Raw genomic sequence first — 19,012 nt, 5'->3', positions numbered from 1 at the left:
ATTGTATAGTGCAATCGTAATTTTCTTTACAAATTTTTCCCTTCTCCAATCAATTTTTGTATCGTAAAGGCGATATAGCCTTATCAATCATATAATTCTCTTTTCAGTTTTATTGCGACGTATATAAACCAGTCAAAATTTCCGCTAAATACCGGCACGCGGTGCGCGCCTCCAGCGGCAAAAATCTAGTTTCGTCGCGACTTCTTGACCGCCTCAGCGCTCGGTCGGTATGTACGCACGGTATGAAGGTGGCTGCAGGTGTGGTGAGAGATTCGTACTTAGCTCGTGTATTTTATTTTTCGATCAGATTCGGGTGGGGGTGAACCTTGGCATTCAGTTTTAATCGTTCGTATCGTTCATTCGGCCGTTTATTCGGTACATATAGCGAGTGTGGTGGTGTTTCGGTCTACGGCTCCGGCGGTTAAAAGTTGGAATTTTCTTACGGCGCTAATTGCAACGCCCGGAGATCTTGATTTCACTCACTAGACGTGCTCGCGTTCCGTCACCAGTTTCCCGTGATAAATTGCAGTGTCCGGTCGTCCTTCTGCCTCTGGGTTTCGAACAAGGCTCGCACTGGCCGCAGAGTTTTGTGCTTCTACGAAATTTATCAACGGAAAATGAAGATCTGGAACGTGGAGTACGTCTTCAAGTGAGTTACCCTCGGCCATATTGAAGTTTCCTATTATTCCAATTTCCTCGATTACGCGTTAAACTCTCGAAACGAGAATTAATAGTATTTTGCTCTTGCAGCCATCCATGGGAAACGGTGGCCAAAGCAATTTGGAGGAAATACCCGAACCCCATGAATCCCGCGGTGATCGGCATCGATGTCGTCGACAGGAAAATCGTCGACGGTGTCTTACACTCCCACAGAATAGTCTCGAGCGAATGGGGCTTTCCAAAGTGGGTCGAATCGGTCAGTATTACCTCATTATCGTTTCACCATCCCTCCCTTCCCTCTCCCATCAACGAGTCGAAGTCTCAGACACCACGTGCTGTCCGTTGCCTAACGTGTCATAACCTCAAACTCCGTACTCCGTTTCGAGTGACGCAATGTCGACTTACGACTATGAAAATTCGAATATCGTACGTTGCCAAACCGATCTTTGGATCGCGGATTTATTTTTGCACTTGTCTGATTTCTCTGACATTAAATCCGATCTCAAAGGTCAATCATGTCAGGCTCAAGTTTACGCTGCCGATCCGCTTTGAAACTCTAGGCAGGCTCAGTGCTGTCGCAGTTTCTACGAATGATCAATGATAACCTACAGCATAGTTGGACGCATCTGCTGTATAGTCTTGTTAAAAGGCATCGAAACAAAGGTGACGAACCAAGCTTAACTTGGTTAATTCGTAATCATGGGCTGAAATATTATAGAAAAATTGTATAATGATGCGAATCTTTGCAAAGTTTGCAATAACTCTGATCTTGTGATTGGTATATTCAATCTCGAAGTGTTTTTATTTTTGTAACCAGAGCTGGAAACTGAAGATAATATTGTGGTATAGACCTGTTTCATGTTGAGTCACCGCGTCGCCATTGTTCTGGGTAATTTCAACATCTTTATAACCTTGCTTTCAAGTGCCCCTTGTAAATAGCCACCATTTGATGCACAATTACTATTTAGATTGAGAGAAGGTTACTTTCGCTACCAATCTCGACCCTCAAATGTCCAAGGTTTCCTAGTATCTGAAACAAATTTTTTCTTCTCATGATTTGGTCAGGGACTCTGTAGTTGTAAGAAATAATTTGAAGGAATTTGATGTGTCTAGAAATATAAAATACATTTCAGGGAATGCTAATTTCTTTGTATTTAATGCAAGCCTTTCAAAGCATACTTAAAGTTTTACACACCCGATAAAAATATTTAAAAACCGAATATGGCCAATCACAAATTGATGGCAGAATTAAATGTAATATATTTTAACTTTGGATCAAAATCGCGGAGCTTTTTTCAAAGACAGCAATAAATGCCAGTGAAAGTTGAGAAATTACACAAAATTTCTGGAACAAAGTAATTTCAAATTTGTTTTCAAGCAGGTGCAACTATGTGTTTGTAGTAAACTTTTGTCCTAAAAAACTTTTCTATACACTTGATCATATTATTTGTACAAGTGCATGTATTGCCAATAATTGATTGAAGTAAGCGCATCCTGCAAGACGTATATATATATAGATATTATTGCACGTGCCAAAAACGTGTCAAGGTGTACGTCACAACGTCAAAGTACGCTTGCTCGCTTGCATTCCGATTAAACGTACATCGAGCAAAGTGAATTTCTCTCTTTTACATGCCGTTTCGGTGAAGTATATTTTCGAACATGGAATGACCGCGATAGGCGCAAAATGCGAAAAAGAAACCTACGACAACGGTTGACCGTAAAATAAAATTAGAAACCACATCGTTTTCGTTTTCTATCGAGGCTGTAAACGCGATTAGTGCAGACGACTCGGTACGCTGAAAAGCTGACAATGAGCAACGGCGCGAGTTGAGAGGAACATTTTCCATTCAAGATAAAACTGACAACCCGATAATCATCCAACAACGAGAATTGTCCCCATGTGACACGGCGCTGATACGAGTAGTCTTTCATTCAATATGCGCGGTTCGCGGCTAGTTTCAGTGATGATAATATTAACGATTCGCTGTATAACAATTTCGTGCAGGTATAACGTTTGTTAACTTTGCCGAGGCGCGATCAATCTTTCTGCTAAACTTTCCGTTACCCTTCTTGCACGGCACACGTTAATTTGTTGCCGTTTGGATTTGACCTCCGCGGATCATCTCGCCATTTACTTCAATTACTTTTGACAAGTGCTGCCTCCAACCCCCGGTTATTAATTAATGCCACTTTGTACATGAACCGATCTAATTTTTTTAAACTTACATCCTCTCTATTTAATACGCGGAGAGGAATAAATTCTGTATATATACATATAATATGTTTGCGAGGAGGAAATCTCCGAGGGTAGTAAACCAAGTCTTTTGTATCTAATTCCGTTTCTTTTCACACTTTTTATTACAGCTCATAGGAACTGCTTCCGTTTGTTACGCCAGCGAATGGAGTGAAGTAGACATTGAGAACAAACAGATGACGTTGAAGACCAGAAACGTGAGTAATTCCTTTGTTGCATAGTTCAACGCCGTATGCGTTGCGAAAAAAAAAATTTAACAATACGATCTTACGAATCGGTTGAACCTTCGGAGTTTGATGTATAATATTATACTTATGCATCAGTATTTGCGTGCCGCTAGCACGCGCTGGCATTTTTTTAGTAAGGTTGTTTTGAAATGATTTGAAAAAAGACATTTTCAAGTTCTTCTTTATCGCAGAAATGCATTTTACATTAGGGTGAAATTGATAAGCGAACATTTTTTGTCTCGGTTCAAGGATGGATCAATTTTTATCGCAATTTTATGCGCTGCGCATTTCGCGGCGGTTAAGTGATATTTCATATCTTGCCGTTGCTGCAGTGACGTCACTGGAATTTGAGATCAATGGATGAGTTCACTTATAAAAGTGTAATACGGAATATTTTATCGTAAAGTTAATGCTGCTCCGGGTTTTGCCATAATCCGACTAATTACCATTTACAGATAGTCATGATAATTGAATAAAATTTGCGTAATTGAATGAAATTACTCGTACGCGTGATTCGAAATTTGCGGTATTACTTGTAGTCTTTATCCTTCGGTTTTGCACCTCTCACATTTTCATACCAGCATTTATCATTTCACGGCTATACCTATACGCGTTGACCCTGAAAACAATTGTACCATTTATTTTCGTTGCTCGTTGGAAACTGTGCCAGATCTTACGAGAATGATATACGGACTCACGTGCGTCACCGATTTTACTATTACGCTATTTCTATTACGTATAACATGTTTATCCTGTTACATGCGACAAAGTATCGGTATTGTACTAATTTGCGATTTAGATTTCCATCTTTCTTTGACTAATTGAAAGAAGGAAAAATAGGCCGGCAAATTTAATGCCAATTCCATTTCCGTATACTATACCTACCTATTTATCACATTTATTTTCTTCTTGCATTTTCGTGACAGTTTTGTCTTATATGATTGTTATATTGAAAAAAAAGGCCAGAGCAATACCTTATCATCGTTGAAGGGTAAACTATAAACGTTGTCTGGTGCTGTCTGTTTTACCGAGCGTTGTTAAAGATTTGTTTTTCCCTGTTCAGCAAGAGATGGCGTCACTCGAACTTTTCAAGTAATTGTAAAATTGAAGATGAGAAATCTTAGATCATAATTACAGGTAAAATTACAATAAAACTGTAAAATATAAATTATAGCATTAATTGCTTATTCATGAAAGAAAGATAAGAAAGAAAAAAAAAAAAAAAAAGAAAAGAAGAAATGGGGCAGCAATATCGTTTAACTTATTTAAAAATTTGAGGACTTTTTTATTTTTAACATCCAATTAAAAGTCATTTGATACACACATCGCATACTTCCCAATTTTTTTTTTTTGCATGGTATACGAAATTCGTTCTGCGCCAATGGCTCATGAGTGTGGAAATATTTTCGAATGGTATAGAACAATGTTATTGAATAACAGATGAGCAATATACTTGTATGAAAACAGTTTCAATGTAATAATTGAGTTTCTAACGAGCTGCCAACGGATGTTGTTCAAGGTATGCGTATATGCACATTGGGCAGAACCAGCGGGGTGAGCAAATGTCACCTCTTGTCATATCATTTGTCATCGCCTGCTTTCCTTTTTATTACTTTTCGCGCCGTATCCAATCAACGAAATGTCAGAATTATGAATGGATGGATATAATTTGCTTGTTCGTGTGATTCAATTTTTATATTCATCAACCAAACACCATTGGACATTGATTATAGAACTTGAAAAACATGACCAGACGTAATATATTTCGAGTTACAATACTTTTTTTTTTTTTTTTCTTTTTTTTTCTCCAAAAAATGCAAACACGGTTCATCGTATCGAAAAATTGGATCACTTTGCCTCTTTTAACGGTTATAGAGTGTGTAACAAATAAAAGTATAAATCTGTGAGTTTTTCTTTCTTTCGAAAAGGCTGCAATTGCAATCCAATTTATTTTTAATTGATTAATGCGTGGTGGGAGTTTTGAAAATTCACAAGCGGTATGCACACCCAGCCATAGAATATTCCCGACGCGTAGTATAATATAAAAGCTCGATGTCGCGTACGTATGTGTATGTGTAAGATGTGTTCGATGCCTTGATGATTTCTGTGGAAAAATTCAGTGCGCGTAGGCGGCGTCTCTGAATGTCGCTATTCAAGCTCCCTCTCCCCTCAATTTTCCGCGGTAACGCTGTGGAGACGGGAAATCGCATTCGTAAATTTCAGGCTGCACTCACGCCTATTTTATCGAAAAAGAAAAAGTAGAGGCAGAAGAATGGCGTTATGGAAAAAAGAGATGTAAGAAGAAAAGAATGAAAATAAAATAAAAATGAATGAATAAATCAATGCAGAAATATATCACACCAACCTACTTGCCATTCGTTCCACATAAATAATCGTCGTTGAGTTCATTTCTCATTCAAAGATTATACATGTATGTCGGATCGCTCAGCGCATCGTGATTCAAGATTTTCGAACAGATCCCAAACGACCGCTGACGATAAGCCAGTGAAATTTTATCGCGAATGAATTCAAGAGAGACAAAACAAACGAACGTATTGTATCCGAAGACGAACTTGCGGTTTAAAAAATTTATTTCGTCGTATAATAACGAAGTCTTGTTTCAACCGTATAGTAGAACAAATTTTCATGCAATCATCAAGTGAAATTGGTATCCATTTGACGAGCAATCGATCTTCAAAATGGTTTATAATTTTAGAAAAAGGAAAATGATATTATTCCTTTAAAAAGAAACGGAAGTAAGAATACTTTTCTCTCTGATCTTAGAATTGATTGGAAAGGAATCATCAATATTCCGTCTCGTGCTACGATATCGACTCCTTGATAAATAGGGTTGCGCAATATCTGTCCCGTGTGATGTAACGTCGTCTTTATACGTCCATTCTGCATTTTCTATTTATGGTAAAAGCATTACAAGAATAGCAAGCTGTTGAATCCCTGCACCAGCCAGCTCCTCCATCCTCTCGGCACTTGCAGCGCTAGCCGCATAATTCCGCAGGGTTTGAGCCCCAGACCGTGGATATGATAGGTTATTGATGCGGGCATTACCGGCTGCATGGCTTCGGGGTTGGTTTCCGTGAAGCATTACCCTGCTTCTTCCCCTTCAGCCCACAGTCAGGGATATTCTTACTATATGTATGTGTACAAAAATCCTCTCACGGAGACAGAAACGGAATATAAATCTGGAAAAGTGGATAGAGAAGGTGGATAAAAAATTGCGCCGCCGTTGAACCGATGCAGATGGTGCGGTATTTGCAAAACAGGGAATGCGTGTACCGCAAATAGCTTATATTTACAATGTTCAAGACAGTAAAGTTAACGTAGCGGAACATCAGGGAAAATATCGTTATTCAACAATTTCAGAACGACTTTCAAGGAGTTCATTTTTGCAACATGCGTACCTATGTATGACTACGTTTTGTGTTATCACGGTATACTAAATTTCAAACAATCGTAAAACGATTTTTCCTAAACACGAATCGTTTCAGTAACGTGGCTAACTTCATTCTCTTTAATATTTATGCTATTCGTTCAATTCGTATCACTGATTCGTTCCAATGATCAATAAAAATTATGACCTTTCGTTCGAAAAATTCATAACAATCAGAGTAATTCTTTATAATACCTACACAGCTTGTTCCTATACCGAACAAGCACAACATTCACGAACGTAAAACAAATAGAAAGACATTAGGAAGATTAAAATTTCTAAAGCGTGGGTGAATTATACTCGTTTTTACAGTCGCACCTCCTCCTCTACCTACACTTCGTTTCATACCTGAGGGAATCCCCCTGACGTACGGTTATATTTCTTTGCTCGCAATCTCGGCAGCGAGCTGCAGGCAGGCCTGTTGTGTTTATACTATATCCGCGGGCTACGACTGGAATTGAACAATTCCCCATAGATATCCTCTGCTGTAATGTTATACCGGCTCGCTCGCTGCTCGTTCGCGTGCAGTTTCAAAGAAATTCTTCATAGTTTTGTTATATTTACAAAGAATTTCTCAAGTTCTCTATTAACTAAAACATAATTGCATTATTGTTGCTCATTGCCAGTGAAAATAGCCTTATGCGAGAAGTGAATTGTTTTTTTTATTTTTTTTTCTACTTTTACATTGCCGATTTACAATATTTTTGTAACGATCTTCGCATACCCAACGTATATACGTAACTGGCGAAAATTAGGTCCGTTACTTTCTCGGCTATCTCGGTTTGATTTCCGAATCGATATTATAACCAACTCGATGTATAATATAAAACTTGGAGTCGTCCCCTGATAATACGAGGTCCTGGTGTACAGAGGCGTCGCGTCGTTAGGCGTTCATCGATGTTAGCCGGCACTCCGTGTAACGGCTCTCCTGCTGTTTGATAATTAGTAATTCTCGTTAAAGTTTCGGCGCAGCTCAGGGATATAGACTACATTTGGCTAACTAACCAATCGATTCCCAAGAGAGATATATCTTCTCGTCTGCATATATATAGTATATATGTATATGTATATATGTAATAACGCGTGTGTGTAACTCGCAGGTGCGAAACGTCGGGTTGGCGCGTTGTTAGTCGTTACACAATATGTACGTACGGATATTATACGTACCCCTACCCCTGTGTAAGGCATATTCGTATACCTTATAATAACACTGCATATAAACGTATAATGGAAACTCCTTGTACCCGAGTACCTGTGCAGGTCATTCAACGCTGTATGCAGATATTACGTACGTGTGTATACGTATACCTATATTCCTGTTTTAATGCCGCTCATTCGGTATAACGTAACGCCAGGCATATAGGCAGGTATATTCATAAATATACTGTCACTCGAAAGTTCCCGAGGGAGTCGAAAGTTTCACCGTCGCGTCGTCTATGCGGGTATCTCGATTCGGACTAACGAGTTAACAATAACGCGGTTGCTACCGTAGAAACTTTTATCTTCTTCTTTGTTCTCGGTGAAATAAATTCTAGTTCATCGGTATTAGAAGTTTAGACAAATATTATTTACTCTACTATGCATGTGCATGTACTTCGTTAATACGGTTATTTTTCAACTTTTATGCTCCCTGGGGCTTGAACGCTTTCAAATTGACAAAAAGAAAGAAAAAAGAAAAAACTCCTTGAAAATTTGAGTTCTCCGTATCAACTCTAAGATGGTCCGCTTTGTGATTGAAGTATCTCATGGCAATAACATGACAAAACTTATTTTACTCTTTGAAGTATTATAAATCGTTGACGAATATACCGGGTGATAATGAAAAATACATGTTCTTGAGAGAGTTAATTAATCAACGTTCGAAATTCAATTTATATAAAATTATCATTCCGTCAAGTATATAGCTACTAAATAAACAACTGTATCATAAATATATAACATTGCATTTCCCATTATTGTCGGTATATTCATCGACGATTTGTAAAATTTCAGAAAGAAGACAAAAGTTTTTCCCATATTACTTCCATACGATACTTCGATCGCAAAGCGGACTATCTTACGAGTTCGTACCGTGAGTTCAAATTTTCAGGGAATTTTTTCCCTGTTTTTTTATCAAATTAAAAACTTTTAAGCCCCTGGGAGCGTAAAAGTTCAAAAACAACCCCATAGTAAGGACCACCCTAATACTACATAAGCAGCACGGCGGCCTGTGAAAGTGTCGGAATTAATATCGTTGGTGCAACGGTTGGTAACGTTGACGACGAATACCGCGGAGAAAATCCACCCCCCCCGAAGGGTTAAAAAAAGGACGTCGGGTGTGTCGGAGAAACGACGCGACGCGCCGACTTTGAATTATCGTCCGGACGCCGGACGTAGGAATACGGCCCTTTAAATCATAAAGGTAACAAATTTCACGCGAATAACGTACGCGCTGCACGTTGTACTGGACCATCATCCTGCAAGCGCTGCGAGCTTGATTCTACTTTGGGAAACACCGAAACACGTCGGTCGTTATTCCGCACAGGATGTATACCGTGCATTCAGGTTTGATGCCGCACCGAATGCTGTAACGCACGGGAGTTTTCGAATTGATTGAAATATGGGGTTAAGTGCAGCCTCCACCCCCTCGGCTTGCGGATCCCCGTATCCGTATACCCCTAATGAAAAATAATGCTCCTGCTGCATTCGTACTTCCTCTCTGTTTACTCTATACTGTTACTCCTTTCTGCACCAGTTTCGGCTACAACAATACGGTTTTTTCGTCGTAACGTGCATCCCGGTTTTTATACGCGTTCATCCGGCCCTCGTAAAGCTATAAACCGCTGCGCGGGACGAGTCCAGGCGGTGTTTTTTTATTTTTTTTGTTTCTTTTCGGTCCTCTTTTTCTTTGCGAGACGCATAATAAATTAAAGAATAAACGGAAGAAAGAATGTTTTTTTTTTATTTTATATTCTATTTTTTCTGTTTTATCTCTCATACGACTTTGTTTCGCATGCAAAATTCAATTTGCAACAAATTTTTTTTTCTTCAATCAATAAGATTCGTAAAAAGCATTTATATTCGTCATCAGATCAGACGTATCGCTTACCTAGAATTCGACGTTTGAAAATGTTGAAAGTGTTGCGTCTTATCGGCTTCATTCGGTGTGTCGTATTGTTTTAAACATTGAGATTCGATTATATTATGTTTAATACAACTGTAATTGAAATTACTTATGGTTACGGTAAAGTTGTGTCTTTTGTTTTTTTTTCTTACGTTAGTCAATTCAACATTGCAATTTTTTGTTGATCATTCAGAAGAATCATCCGCTGGCATTTTTTTTTAAAACCAATTCGACGCCAAATAATGCACCGCAATATCCAACCTTTTGTTTAAAATTCTAGTATTATTCAATTTTAGTATTTTGATTGTTGTTGATTTTTTGGTTCTCCCCAAAAAAACACGTTTAATTTTCGCGTCAAACCTGCCACTCCTCCTCCATTTTTCATCCAGCAATTTTAAATATTCACCGACAGTGATCACCTCCATTATCGTTGGAATGCAGATTGACCGAGTAACACTCGATTGCTATCGAGACACGTATGTGCGTAGGAACCTCCGAGGAGGACGCTTGACACAACGTAACGAAGTCAAGGGGTTCGTGAGATGTTGGCGCTGGAAAGGGGAGGCTATAGATTCGGTCGAGCTGAGCTGTGTTGAGTACGGATTAAGCTTGGCTAATGAGATGGTTAAACTGACCAAAGCTTGCCACAAATGCCGTCCGAGATCTTCGAACAATGCGCCATTCTGTGCAGCAGCTGCCAAGAGTCTGCGGGATGCGCGAAATCCAATTCGCGATTAATAGTGCGTCGAGTTAATTGTAGGTACGATTATTCTGAGGGGTTGCTTGAGAGAGGTCAATTTTGTGTGTAGAAAATGGAAAGGATTTTCGAAAGTTAGATCCAAATTATGCTTTCACATTTTGTATCTTGTATCAATGAAAATTTTGTAAAAGAAATTTTTTATCGTAATTTTTATTTGGTATATAGAAATAACGAAACAAGAGATCGAACAATTTCATCGGAAAATACCTTTGATTTTTATACCGTGCGTAGGTACGTTGTTTTGTATAAGTACATGTATATTTGTTTAATTTTTGTATTTCTTTTAGGCAATGTTCATTCCTACCTCGTTTCTACTCTTCTTCCACATTTTCAGCGAGAATACGTATTTAAGCCCCGAGGGTATAAGACGCAAATTGATAAAAAAATAAATAAAGAAATACAGTATGAAAACACAAACGTCTGTTATACACAGATGGGTAAGCAAAGTACGGCAATTATTTTTGCTTAGTATCTGAAACAGTTTTCGTTGCAAAAACATACAGTTTAAATACGGGTGTAAATGAAAAGCAAATATAAGCAAAAGCTACCCGCTTGGCTAAAACCTGCTTTATATATCCATGTATACGCATTATTACGTATACATATATTACATATGCGTATGCGTAATTAACCCCACACGTATAAGGGACACCATAAGAGAGTTCAGCAACCGAATCGCGTGCAAAATTCTTTGGCCTCGTGCAGGTTATTTCGTAAACGGGAATTTTAAACTGTTGTAAAAAAAAAGAAGCAAAACAGAAAAAAAATTATCATATTTTACCTCTTTGCTAACTTCAAAAACTGACCGTATTATTTTGCTACATGAATTGAATAATTGCAATTACCATATCTGGATTAGTTTAATATGTATGTTAAATCGTATGTAATGCGGATAACGGAACAACGATCAAGCAGGATATTAATTGACTTGCCGATATTTTTTTGTGAAAACTGAAGCATTCACATGTGTAACATTTTAGCGCGTTATCGCAGCTTACAATTCCGTCAGGTTGTAAAGGGACGATTATAACTGAAACCCACGCGGGTGTAACGCAATGTTCATTTTGTCGAACAATCTGCGTACGGGCACGTGAATTTGCATCATCATCAGCGATGCGCGTGCCATCGTGGTTTATACCTAGCCCAGCTTTGTACAATTCGTACACACCGACAATCGGCACGCTGCTGCATCCATATCGCGTTGATTGTCCTGCAACTTGGTAATGCGATTGCACTTCCAGAACGCAACGGTTTGGCGCGATGTTCATCCATTTTTCTAATCCTTTTTTTTTTTTTTTTTGTTAAATGTAAATCCTCGCCAACCGAAGCCTTTTATTTTTTATCCTCGAAAGGAAATTCAATTTTTCGAAGAACGATAAAGGCACATCGCGATTTTATTTCGTAATTGTGAAACCGCCGATTTTCTGGGAAGAATTTTATTTGGAAAAAGTGATATGTAAATATTGTAATATTGTACTATTTGTTCTCAAATATTGCGAGGAAACATTGGAAAATCATCTGGAGAGTGAAAATCTTCAAATATTATCTTCAGTCTAACCTAATTCAAGATAATATCTTTCATAAAAATTCACACGACTTTCAGTTGATTTCACGTTTTTAGGGTTTGGTTCAGAATGTCTGACCGAATGCCTGACTTCAAAGGCTGATTGACCCGCGTTGTGCGTTATCGCATCAGAGAACCATTTTCAGGATGGCCAATTTCAGAATAAAATAATAGGTGACACTGCACACGCGCCCAAATTATCATTATTATCATTATACATAGAATTTCCGTATCGTGTTTCGACTCGAATTTAATTCCGTTAAAAATTCCATTTCAGCTTACTTTTTGCAACTATATCGGGGTCGAGGAAACGGTGAAATACTCACCTCATCCGGAAAATCCACAAAGCACATTGCTAACACAGGAAGCTGTGGTTACCGTCAAGAGCGTTCCTCTCGGTCACTATATGGAGGATATGCTGACGTCTAAAATCTCCGCCAATGCCGGAAAGGTAAACAACTTTGCACAACGATGCTACGGAGATTTCGCTATTTTTTATTATTCCCTTTCGGCTTCAGTTTCCACGATTTAGCCGAGTGTTAATCACCGTTTTTCGTCAATTTGTGTAACAGGGAAGACAGGCGATCGAATGGGTGATTGGAAAGATTGACGCCGAGGTAAAGGACCTCGCAAATAACGCGGTGAAATCTACGGACGAGCTGCTGGCGCAGACGAAACGTCAGTTCGACGATCTGACGGTGAAAACCCGGAAGAGTATGGACGAGCTGCAAACGGCGGCGAAAAAGTCATTCGATGAGATTCACAATCTGACCGCACCACCGCCCCAATCTATACCGAAATTATAACTAAGATTTTGGACTAGTTTCGATCTTTTCAATTGAATCAAAATTTACCTTCGTCCGCGCTGAAACCGCCTGTCCAGGACGTCGGCCAAAGAGAGGAAAACAATCGACGCGATTAACCAAACGAGGAAATAGCTTAGTGAAAATAACGTGCAGTTTAAACGAGGGGAAATAAAGAAGAAACTGAACGCAAAAAGTGACATATAATGTTTCTTTTATTTGGTTATTTAAACCGCAGCGCGTGACGTATAAATCAATAACATATAATAGAGAATTTATGAAATATTGTATTTAAAACTCCACGCAGAATAAAAAGAGGTCTGCCGAACTTTGTCTGAAACTTAAAATGTGCGAGGAATATAGCGGGGAGAAGGAAAAGTAAAACAATGAAGAAATAAAGAAGAAACAAAAAATCGAACAATTTATTATAATAAATGTAATAAAATCGTTCACTAAAAGTAATTTATCGTAAAGTTCTTTGGACACAAATTCTCCGAAGATCGCAGCCGTGCTTTATTCTGAACGAAAAGTACGTAAAACGGAATTCGGAATTCATCCGAGAGAACTTTGTTCTTTGTCTGTATGTAGTGTTTTTTTTCCGTTTCATCATATCATTGAAATTGATGTAAAAAGTTTTAACAAGAGGTAGTATCTATCAGCAACAACTACGAAAGATATGAGAGAAAAAAAATCTTACGTTACCCCAATCTTGCGCTTATTATACATGCCTATATTGTATTACATATATGTTAAATAATTATACAGATAGGCGAGAAACATACAAGAATCTAGTGATTAACTTTAATTCATTGTTATTATACATAATAGATAGTTTATAAATAAATTAATCAACCACGTAATTGATACGTGGATCAATTGATATGTTGTAATTAGAAAAAAAAAAAAATCAGAAAAGTAAATGAAAACAAAGTAATAACAAGGAAACATACTTTCATCAACGGTCTTTAAGCATAGGGTGCAACTAACACTGTCAGCCAGCTGCCATGACACTTTTTTCACCGAATATTTTCACAATACTGACAAAACTATAATGCGTCCTATATCTTCACGGCTGTCTCCCGTAGCATTGTTCCGCTACGATTGTAAATAATAAGAACAAGAAATAATGCACACGTATATAGGTATATACATATATAGATAATGATGGCAATGAATTTGAGCACAAGTAAAATTATTCGGATTAAAAAAAGAAAGAGAAAAAAACGAAAAAGAATATAAGTAATAAATATCGAAGAATCAATGATAAATAATGTGCATTAAATTTGCATGGAAATCTTCTTGAAAATCCCTGAAAAAAATTATTCTTCTCTGTTACAGGAGGCTACATTTTAACACATAATATACAACTACGTTGAAGTAACAATCGACGTTTCAGAGTGTGAAGGAAAAAAGGCAAATTAAATGCATATTAACGCAGCGACGGTGAGGATAATAATAATGATAATAATAGTAATAGTAACGGGTAAACGACGAGCGGTGGTTACCCTCTGGCAGTGACAGAGCGATGAAACCTGGAAATGATTGTTGTACCTAGGGCTAGTTTATTTTGGCGGGAAACGTGACTGAATTTAATTTTCAATGTAACGATCGAGCACTTTGTGCGAGAGTGGATGGCTACTGTGGTCGGTGAAAAATGTTTTACCTCACACCACGTAATTCTACGTGGCCCAGAGACTGTCCGTGTGTCGGACATAATTGATGGCGTCCTATCAACATTCAATGTCTGGCTTTGTAACCGGACGAAATCAAATATTGACAACCCCTGATGGGTGATCAGTGATCAGTGATCAGTGCAGAGCGAGAGGGACGATAGAGAGAGAGACAGAGAGAGGGAGAGGGAGAGGGAGAGAGAGAGAGAGAGAGAGCGAGTCCCTTTGCCAGTGGTGAGATTCGTTTCGGGCGGCGGACGCCATCCGGTAAATTTCCTGCTCGACGTCACCCGACGATCCCGCAAAATTGCACTTCTCTCCCCCCGTCCCCCCCCCCCCACCCACCCCTCTCTATTCCCGCACGGACTTTCGCCCCCGTGACTAAGCACTTTGCTGCGTTCGATTCCAATCACGAAAGCCGAACGCGAAGCGTCTCTTTACTCGCGTCGAGAAAAAACAGAAATCGGGGAACCTTCGACGCGGGTGGATGGCGTGAAAACAGCCGCTCCGCAGATTGACGCGACGCGTCGCGTCGCCATCCTGTTTACACCACGCCCTTATCATCTCTCTCGTCTTGCCATGATCGATGTTGCCGGATCAATGAAAAAGCCTGCCGGTGGATTAGACGTTCTCCGGAATTCTACCCTCTTTTAGAGATCGCTCTGCGCCTATTTCTCTTGATTATAGAAAGAATACGCGAGACCTTTCACTGAATTCACTTCGCGCGATTCGGGTCAATTTTTCTTGCGCCGAGGGTCGCTTAGGACACTTTTCACATCGGTTTTGATATTATTGATTGGTAGTTGGTTTTTGCATCAAACGGCGTACCGAATCAAGTTTTGGAAATCCGAGTGATGGGAAATTTCAATCAGGGTGTGTAGAACGTGGTAGATGGAGATTTGGGATAACTGGAATCGCCAAGAAAGTATCAGAGAATTATGTCCTGGGGTAGGAATTAGTCGCGATGAAGTTAACGGACGTTAAATTATTCAAAGTTATTTTTCACTCCGAAATTAAGGCTGTCACGTCAGTCAATTTGGACCTACCAACCGCAATTAGAAGTTATTAAAATCTAATTAGCTTCGCTTCGTTACTTTGTCGCGGTAAGATCGTGTTAACAATATTCACAAGTATTTCAACCATCGTACAATTTTCTAAGTGGTTCGAAAGCGTCAGTAGCCATTTTGGGATTCGTGTTGAGGAAAAACCGTTGCTTAAAAATTTTGGTACTGTTCGAAATTCAGCAAACCGTAATAAAAACAAGACATACTTATACTTTGCAATCTTAAATCCTTAAAAAATCACTGTTAAAATAAGAAAATACGGATTTTTTTGTCAATGTTTCGTTAAGATAAAGTTACCGACTTAAACCTCGTACGCAGAAAGTATTCGATAAAAAATTATACACGACACGTTGAGATTGCCAAGATTTCGCGTTATTTTGACAAACGCTGGTATGAAATACGAGTTGTTTTATACGTTATACCGACGTGTTCTTTCTAAAGAAAACTTTTGCGACCATGCCTAAATGGTTGCAGCCGAAAAATTCGGTATCGTACAGCGATGGGGTGAAAATGTAGAAGACGATGCAGAGAGAAAAGCCAGTCGGTCGGTTCGTATAGAGTCGAACTCATATGTACAATGTACACCGAATCGGAAAGGTTCGACCGTAAAAGGGTTCCACTTTGGTTTGCGCCGAGAAGAAAGGCTCATGGTTTACACATCGTGACGGGTTGTCACACCATAAAAGCTCCGCTGGCAAACGATACCGAGGACAGAGGAAGAGAGAGAGAAAGAGACGACGACGAGACGCTGTTCGGTCAAGATCCCCGAGGCCAATTCTTGAGTCCGTAAAAGCCGTTCACGAGCCATTGCATGGCTCCTTGGATTTTATTCCGAGTTTCTCAGAGGAGAGCGGATGCGTACCGCCCTCAAAGTCTCCTCGAAGTATGGCCAAAGCGATTTCGTTTTAAATAAATTTCCCGCGGAATATATTTAGCACCTTTGCCACTCGCCATTCTCTCTCTGAGCCGCGCTTCTGAGCAACGAGGACGACCGGATCCCACTCGTAAAGCCCCTGGGCCAATATTCTTCAAAGCTCTTGTCTCGAGGTGTTAAAAAACTTTGCTAGGGTGGTCGTAAACAATTTCTACACTTGCTGCTGCTGCTTCTTCTTCTTCTTCTTCTTCTTCTTCTTCTTCTGCTTAAAGAACGGCGAGCCTCGCTCATTCATTCTTTACGACATTACTGAACTCCACCGCGAAAACGTTAACGCCTCGTCCGGGAATAATGTACATATTTTTCCATACTCAATTATTCCCAAACCGGCATTCAATTCGTGTTGCATGATTCCTCGAGTCGATCAATATATATACAAATGTCTCGGTTCCCACGCTGCGTAATTCTTCACCAAGGCGAGTCATTCGATAAAAAATTTCAAGTTCACTCACTTCGGGATATATAAATAATAATTATCCGGTTTGCACACAGATCAGGCTGCAAATGGAGAGATTTAGAGAGACTCCCCCTTCATCTCGAACGTTATCCGTAGCTCCGTTTTCCAATCGCATGTAGAATTTCAAAAGAGGAGTAAAAGAAACAAAACCAAACAAAAAAAAAAAAAAAAAAATTAGCCATTCTTTAAATTGAATCGCGATAATCGATGATGAGGTGTCACGCAGATTAAATTCTTTTCACCCAACACCTTCGCTCAGATCACTTTGCGCATGCGAGCATTGGTTCCACGAGGGTCCGTAGAAACGTTATTTGCCAGATACGCAAGTCCGTCGGTGCGCATACGGTATTCTCATTATCATACAATTACCCTTTATGCTTTTTTTTACGATGTCACATATTCCGCCCAGTTACCTCCACGTTTACTTAAAATCGTCTCTTTTATGGAGGAGAAGTGCTGATCTTACGAGCTAGCGAGCTTGCCAACGCTTTGCTTCGGGACCTGTTAACGCCTTTTATAAAGCCAGTTTTCGCACGTACCTGCTAACCGATTTCACGCACACCGCACTGCTCTTCCAGTGCTTTCGAAAGCTCTCGCAAATGCGGTGGTACAACTAACAGCTATGCCTGTAAGTTCGGAGAGGAATCGACGTATTATTGAAATTACAACTGCGGCCGAATACTCGCAAGAGTGGTAAAAGCTTGGAAATTCGTATTTAAAGAGGAGTTTGCAGGGCTGCTCGGGTACCGAGCAATTGTGCCAAAACGGTACCGACTGGGTTATCATCGGATTTACGAGAGCACTTCCGCATACCGTATTGCTAAAGATACTAGAACGGCTTTTCCTCAATCTATCGCACTATTCCTACTCCGGGTTTAACTGGTACCAATAAATTCGAGTCATCCGAATATCTAATCGCGCCTAACGGCGCCCATTCGTGACTCGTGTCGTAAGCCTCTCAGCTTATCTGCGTGCCTACGGATTTCTATTTTTGCCAATATTCATACGGGCGAAAGTCCATGTATGGATTTTGAAAAAACTCACATGCTCAGCATGTACGCGGGGAGAATATTTTAGATAAGAAATTAAACAATGACAGTTGAATTTTCGTTACCTTACATCCGCCATTTGTCTTTCGCCCGAGCTGGGCTTGGGTATTTTAATTCATGCATCACCTCGGCACGCGATTAACTCATTTCCTCCTTCAATTTCGCACACTGGCATTTATTATTCGGGACATCAAACGACTGCGACCGCGTCATCGACTCACCCTCGCCCAAAACTATACCTTATACAGGCAACCTCAGCTACGCCTCAATCAGAGTGTAGACACCGCGGGGGAAGGAGAGTCGGTACTTTTTCTCTCACTCGACGAAAGGATTGAGAAAAACATGATTAAAAAATTACGAGACGTCTAATGACTCGCTTATGATTTACATCCAATGAAATTCGACATTAATTTCGTTTCGGATATAAGAATAAGGCTATACGGTAATTATCCTTCAATGTCAGATATTTAAATTCGCTGATGAAAAAAATCCTACGAGTGTTATACGAAAAACGTAAAGAAAGGGAGAAGAAAAAAGCAACAACGACAGACAAAAAAGAAAACACAGGATGCATGGAAAGACAGAAGGAAAGAAGTATAAAAAACCTGAACGGGATTAAACCACTCGTTAAACGGGCAGTGAAGTTGCATTTTAGCTCATGTTTTACCACCTGCAGCAAAAGTTATTACGTAGATACATTTAAAAGTTAGTCGGGTCCGCTCTCTCGCGGTAGTTCCTCTTCTCAAGCAGCTGGTTTTAAACTGCAAATGTTTTCCCCAGATGGGTATCCGATCATCCGAGTGCAAACTTCCCTCTTCTCGTCCTCTCACCCTCGCCGCGTTTCCATCCTTGCCCTCTTCCCCTTCCTCCCCCCCCCCCCCCCCTTATTCTCCTTCCCTTTCGTGCACGGCGTTAAGTTTGATTTTAGTGGTTTTAGTCGGGATCTCGCGAATGGCTAATAACGAACGTGCCTTGACTGCTAATCGGCTTTGCGAAGGTTTCACGTTGGTTTGGGC

General features: G+C 39.6%; 1 protein-coding gene across 1 annotated transcript; it reads left to right on the top strand.

Annotated features, from left to right (window-relative positions):
- The first annotated feature begins 263 nt into the window (after positions 1-263).
- On the top strand, positions 264-14,038 carry LOC124175543 (protein slowmo). Its single transcript, XM_046555912.1, has 5 exons — positions 264-649; positions 751-916; positions 3,028-3,114; positions 12,297-12,470; positions 12,592-14,038. The coding sequence occupies exons 1-5, from the start codon at positions 618-620 to the stop codon at positions 12,823-12,825; spliced, it is 693 nt and encodes a 230-aa protein (XP_046411868.1). The 5' UTR covers positions 264-617; the 3' UTR covers positions 12,826-14,038.
- Positions 14,039-19,012: the final 4,974 nt, after the last annotated feature.

The sequence above is a fragment of the Neodiprion fabricii genome, chromosome 2 (genome assembly GCF_021155785.1).
Source record: "Neodiprion fabricii isolate iyNeoFabr1 chromosome 2, iyNeoFabr1.1, whole genome shotgun sequence".
NCBI lineage: Eukaryota > Metazoa > Arthropoda > Insecta > Hymenoptera > Diprionidae > Neodiprion > Neodiprion fabricii.
This window is presented reverse-complemented; position numbering and strand designations above follow the sequence as displayed.

Coding starts and splice junctions, on each gene's coding strand:
- LOC124175543 (XM_046555912.1), top strand. CDS start 618: ATGAAGATCTGGAACGTGGAGTACGTCTTCAA. Junction 3,115..12,296: donor TGACGTTGAAGACCAGAAAC/GTGAGTAATTCC, acceptor ATTCCATTTCAG/CTTACTTTTTGCAACTATAT. Junction 12,471..12,591: donor TCTCCGCCAATGCCGGAAAG/GTAAACAACTTT, acceptor TTTGTGTAACAG/GGAAGACAGGCGATCGAATG.